Source organism: Salvelinus namaycush, chromosome 21 (assembly GCF_016432855.1).
Source record: "Salvelinus namaycush isolate Seneca chromosome 21, SaNama_1.0, whole genome shotgun sequence".
NCBI classification, from domain to species: Eukaryota; Metazoa; Chordata; class Actinopteri; order Salmoniformes; family Salmonidae; genus Salvelinus; species Salvelinus namaycush.
In genome coordinates, this window is record NC_052327.1 from 22,249,771 (window position 1) to 22,255,899 (window position 6,129).

A 6,129-nucleotide genomic window follows, 5' to 3' on the forward strand; every position below is an offset into this window, starting at 1 on the left:
GAGGAGGTTGTCAAGGATGAGTGGAACTCTCAATGCCTCTACCTGTGGCCACAGCTGCTGGCTGCTTGAGCCGGTTGAAGGCTTTCTGTACCCACCGCTCACTCGACCGGAAGCAAATCAATTTCCCCTTGACAGTTTTGACCCTGTAGTAGAGAAATAATGATACAAAGAAAAGGGTACTATTCAGATGGGTACTATTCCTTTTATGACTGTTGCAAGTCAGTGAAGTCACTAGTTCTTTACTCTTCCATAATTGAGACAATGCAAGGGCCTCAAACTAAGCGTTTGTGCTGTTGGACTCTGGCATCAGTGGAAGAGGAACAAACACTTACACAAATGCTGGTAGGGGGCAGCCTCTGTGAGTCTTCTGGATGGAGTCAATCTTATTGCGGGGCACTATCACTCTGAAGAAGCTGAAACAGCAGCTTTCTGGTGATGTCTGCAGTCCAAGAGCTGTGGGGGGTAAGATGGGTCAATTAGAACATCCTTGTGACTATTTCCTAGCATAAGTCATGAGGCAATCAACCCAAGATAAGCATGACTATCTTACAGGTATATAATCAGGATCATAAAAGGATAACTTATCCAAGTGCCCCTATCAAGAGGGCATATAAGCACCCACTTGGGATACATCCTTCTGTTAATGCACAATCCTTATGAAAATGTAATGAACTTACGGGTAGCATAGGAGTGGAACACTGTCAGCAGCAATAACCCAAGAGCCAAGCAGGTAGTCTTCATGATGGTTTGAGATGTCGAAGGTCTGGCTTTTGCCCTGTTGTCTTGGTTCCTCTGTAGTCTGAGTCCGTAAGAGTTACATCTCCCCATATAAATACTGTCCAGATGCATAATGGAACTTCCAGAGTTATATTAATATTTCGTTGAGGAGTATGTGCCATTACACACTACCGTTATAATCTCAAAATGTCACTACGCCCCCATAGCTTGCCAAGTTAACCACTACTGATCAATGGCTGTAGTCTTTATATTCAGTTCCTTTTTGAGAGGTAGGGGACTCTGTAAACATGATGGTGTGAAGATAAGATTCAATGCAGTGCCACCACAGTGCTTACAACTTCTCTCCAGAAACCCTCTGTCAGTGGAAAGCTGATGACGAATCTTCACAAGAAGTGGATCAAGCAGGAAGGGGTCATACTGTATGACAAAGTTTTGCTAAAAATATTTTTTCATCCTACTGTATTTCATCAGCTATTTGAAAACATGCCATCATCAAACAACATCCATTCAGCAGTCCTGGAAGAAGCTGAATCTTCAGATGTGTGACTCTGTATGTTGTCCTCCTGCATTATTTAGTTGTAATAGATCAAATATGGGTATACAATCACAATTACCACAAGCCTTAAAGCGGCAATCAGCAGAAAAAGCAATAACATGTATAGGGTTGGAGAAATGTAACCGCTCTCAAATTCATAGACAGAGCTATGTAAAACATTGGAGTAAAACACAGTTATATTTTGGGTTCTGATGGTGAGACAGTTGAACTAAGCTACATACATAAGTCCAAAAATGGATGTAGTAACTGCAGATTGCCCCTTTAACTGAATTAATATAAACAAAGTATTCACACCCCTTGACTTTTTCCACATTTTGTTGTGTTACAGCATGAATTTAAAATGAATTAAATGTCTTTTTTTTTGTCACTGGCCTACACACAATACCCCATAATGTCAAAGTGGAATTGTGTTTTTTGAAATTTTTACAAATTAATACAAAATTAAAAGCTGAAATGTCTTGAGACAATAAGTAAGTCAACACATACAATTAGCTGTAAGGTCCCTCAGTTGACCACTGAATTTCAAACACAGATTCAACCACAAAGACCAGGGAGGTTTTCCAATTCCTCGCAAAAAAAGGCACCTATTGGTAGATGGGTAAAAAAAAACGCTATTGAATATCCCTTTGAGCATGGTGAAGTTATTAATTACACTTTGGATGGTGTATCAATACAGCCAGTCACTACAAAGATACTGGTGTCCTTCCTAACTCAGTTGCCAGAGAGGAAGGAAACCGCTTAGGGATTTCACCATGAGGCCAATGGTGATTTTAAAACAGTTACGGCTGTGATAGGAGAAAACTGAGGATCAGGGGTGTAGGTAATGCTTCAGGAGCACTCCCTCACCTTTTTCAATTTGAGAATACATGGAGCTGGTAAAACTATTTCTGGAAAATGTATTCTGATTAATTCTATTAAATTACCATGAAAACCATTTAATGACAGACCAAATAAATATGTAGTCTATAGCAGCCTAGAGGTGGTAAATGGTGGTTTCATCTATGAAAATACACTTTATGAATTGATAGTTCACCTCTCTATTTTCTTTTATTCTTTAATAGGGTATATTGTAGCCATGTGTTAAAGCTAATCAAATCAAAGTGTATTTACGATACAGTGTAGTGCAGTGTGCAGTAGTGGTGCGTGGGTAAAATCACTGGGGCAGCCAAGCCCCCCCCCATAATTCATATGCCTTGCTACCATGATATACTGTATTTGCCTAAAGGCTGAGACAATAAAAAGACACAGTGGCAGAATAAATTCAACCAAGCCTTTGTTTTATCACAAAACCAGATAGCAACCTCTGTCCAGTAAAGTATATTGCATGTACAGTAACATGACCTACAGCATAGTCAAGCAAGTTCATATTTCCAACCGTTTCAGACCACAAGACAACTGTTGATTTAGAACCACAGAGTGTTACATTTACATTTGAGTCATTTAGCAGACAGTCTTATCCACAGCAACAATTGGGGTTAAGTGCCTTGCTCAAGGGCACATCGACAAATTTCACCTAGTCAGCTCAGAGATTAGAACCAGCAAATTTAGTCCAATCAATGTAAGATACATATGATGTGGCTGTCCATGGTTCAGATTTCATAGAGTATAAGCTTTTATTTTTTGTTGTCTTAGTCTAAAATGCTTGCTCGCCAAACTTCTATTCATGGGCAACGTTAGCTTCTTAACATTAGCCTTCTACATCTAGCTACATATTCAACGTCCATCCTCTCAGGCCAGGAGCACGACAATGTTTAAATTATTGGTTGGATCAGAATCACCGTTATAATCACTGGCCAGTATGGATAATTAAGTAAAACCACAAGTCCAAATCCCTATCTCCATCCATGGCTAATTTAGGAAAGGGACCATTTTAGCTAGCTGGCTAGCTAGCTACCGGAGGACGACAACAAGATGCAACAATTCTGTCAATGGCGTATGCTCTCAATGGGATTTGATAGGAGTGATGCCAAATCCAAGCTGGCTTCCCTTTACACTTTCAGGACCATTCACAGTTGAGCTCGCTCAGTTTAGCTCAACGCTGATTGGCATTTTTTTTAATACTTTTTTTTGTCAAGGGAAGCAAAGATTGTGCTTCTTGGAGAAATGTCCTCTTGTCTGATGAAACAAAAATAGAACTGTTTGGCCATAATGACCATCGTTATGTTTGGAGGAAAAAGGGGGATGCTTGCAAGCCGAAGAACACCACCCCAACCGTGAAGCACGGGGGTGGCAGCATCATGTTGTGGGGGTGCTTTGCTGCAGGAGGGACTGGTGCACTTCACAAAATAGATGGCATCATGAGGAATGAATATTATGTGGATATATGGAAGCAACATCTCAAGACATCAGTCAGGAAGTTAAAGCTTGGTTGCAAATGGGTCTTCCAAATGGACAATGACCCCAAGCATACTTCCAAAGTTGTGGCAAAATGGCTTAAGGGCAATAAAGTCAATGTATTGGAGTGGCCATCACAAAGCCCTGACCTCAATCCTATAGAAAATTTGTGGGCAGAACTAAAAAAGTGTGTGCGAGCAAGGAGGCCTACAAACCTGACTCAGTTATACCAGCTCTGTCAGGGGGAATGGGCCAAAATTCACTCAAACTTATTGTGGGAAGCTTGTGGAAGGCTACCCGAAACGTTTGACCCAAGTTCAACAATTTAAAGGCAATGCTACCAAATACTAATTGAGTGCATGTAAACTTCTGACCCACTGGGAATGTGATGAAAGAAATAAAAGCTGAAATAAATCACTCTCTCTACTATTATTCTGACATTTCACATTCTTAAAATAAAGTGGTGATCCTAACTGACCTAAGACAGGGAATTTCTACTAGGATTAAATGTCAGGAATTGTGAAAAACTGAGTTGAAATGTATTTGGCTAAGGTGTATGTAAACTTCCGACTTCAACAGTATATTAATGACTTTCCTTGGCATCCATGGATACATGCCACTGGTGTAGTGTAAGTTACACAAGCAACTTATTTAACATCATTGAGTGATCCTGGTGGGTACTCCAATCTTTTAAAATAGCACTCATCTGTTGCCTACGCCTAATAGTCCAACTCATCAAATTATAATTATTATTGCAAATAGAAGGTTATCACTTTTCACAATGGGTCTTTTCACAAAGAACTTTCTTCTGAAACTCTTCAGTCTATTCTTGTTCTGAGAAATGAAGGCTATTCCATGCAAGAAATTGCCAAGAAACTGAAGATCTCAACATCAACAGTGAAGAGGTGACTCCGGGATGCTGGCCTTCTAGGCAGAGTTCCTCTGTCCAGTGTCTGTGTTCCTTTGCCCATCTTAATCTTTTCTTTTTATTGGCCAGTCTGAGATATGGCTTTTTCTTTGCAACTCCGCCTAGAAGGCCAGCATCCCGGAGTCGCCTCTTCACTGTTGACGTTGAGACTGGTGTTTTGCGGGTACTATTTAATGAAGCTGCCAGTTGAGGACTTGTGAGGCGTCTATTCCTCAAACCAGACACTCTAATGTATTTGTCCTCTTGCTCAGTTGTGGGCCTCCCACTCCTCTTTCTATTCTGGTTAGAGCCAGTTTGCGCTGTTCTGTGAAGGGAGTAGTACACAACGTTGTACGATATTTTCAGTTTCGTGGCAATTTCTCGCATGGAATAGCCTTCATTTCTCAGAACAAGAATAGACTGACGAGTTTGAAAAGAAAGTTATTTGTTTCTGGCTATTTTGAGCCTGTAATCGAACCCACGAATGCTGACGCTCCAGATACTCAATTAGTCTAAAGAAGGACAGTTTTATTGCTTCTTTAATCACAACAACAGTTTTCAGCTGTGCTAACATAATTGCAAAAGGGTTTTCTAATGATCAGTTAGCCTTTTAAAATGACAAACTTGGATTAGCTAACGCAACGTGCCATTGGAACACAGGAGTGATGGTTGCTGATAATGGGCCTCTGTATGCCTATGTAGATATTCCATTAAAAATCAGCCGTTTCCAGCTACAATAGTAATTTACAACATTAACAATGTCTACACTGTATATCTGATCAATTTTATGTTATTTTAATGGACAAAAAAATAGCTTTTCTTTCAAAAACAAGGACATTTCTAAGTGACCCCAAACTTTTGAACGGTAGTGTATATCAATTAGATATTTCTGCATTTCATTTTCAATAAATTTACAAAAATGTTAACATTTTTTAATTCTAGCTGTAACACAACAAAACGTGGAATAAGTGAAGGGGTATGAATACTTTCTGAAGGCACCGTCTTTGCATAGTCACACTAGGTCTACTGTATGACAATTATTTTAGGAAACCCCCAAGCATTTTCTCTATCATATGTTCTTCTTTTTTTGTTTGTGTGAAAAGCGTAGGGTGCTGTTTTCCTCTTTTGCAGAAATCTGTGGTGTGGAGCTATCTGTGTCAAGTGGAGATGCTACAGACAGCAGATGTTATCAGATATTTTCACATGCATACAGTAAGATTTTTTAGAAAGTTCTTATCGGGCTGACTCACACAATCACACACATTTTCAACCCTCACCAATTTCCACAGACAATTCATCATTGATATTCTGCAATAACGCAAATGAGAGAATTCTAGACCTCACATGTATGTTCAATAAATGTTAAATGAATGCAGAGAATGTGTTTTGTTTTGGACTATTAGGTTTTGGTTGTAAATTGCAATTAGACAAATTTTACAACCAAGTGTAGACTGCAAAGCGTTGATGACACTGACTCAGGTTATCAACTAATTAAGTTAGTTAGATTAGATATGAATTTATGAAGTTCCTTGCCTCACCCTTTATGGAAGTTCATCATCTAAGATACTCACAGTAATTTTCCACCTCTCAATGT

At 39.4% G+C, this 6,129-nt stretch overlaps 1 protein-coding gene across 1 annotated transcript; it reads right to left on the bottom strand.

The window, feature by feature from the left end:
* Positions 1-10: 10 nt before the first annotated feature.
* LOC120066531 (C-C motif chemokine 4-like) lies at positions 11-741 on the bottom strand. Its single transcript, XM_039017956.1, has 3 exons — positions 678-741; positions 333-453; positions 11-143 (listed from the first exon to the last, which is right to left on the bottom strand). The coding sequence occupies exons 1-3, from the start codon at positions 739-741 to the stop codon at positions 11-13; spliced, it is 318 nt and encodes a 105-aa protein (XP_038873884.1).
* Between the last annotated feature and the right edge of the window lie 5,388 nt (positions 742-6,129).

Excerpts from the sequence above, each read along its gene's own strand:
- LOC120066531 (XM_039017956.1), bottom strand. The coding sequence starts at position 741 with ATGAAGACTACCTGCTTGGCTCTTGGGTTATTGCTGCTGACAGTGTTC. Across the intron at positions 454-677 it reads GTTCCACTCCTATGCTACCC|CTCTTGGACTGCAGACATCA; the intron begins GTAAGTTCATTA and ends TACCCCCCACAG. Across the intron at positions 144-332 it reads TGCCCCCTACCAGCATTTGT|GGTCAAAACTGTCAAGGGGA; the intron begins GTAAGTGTTTGT and ends TCTCTACTACAG.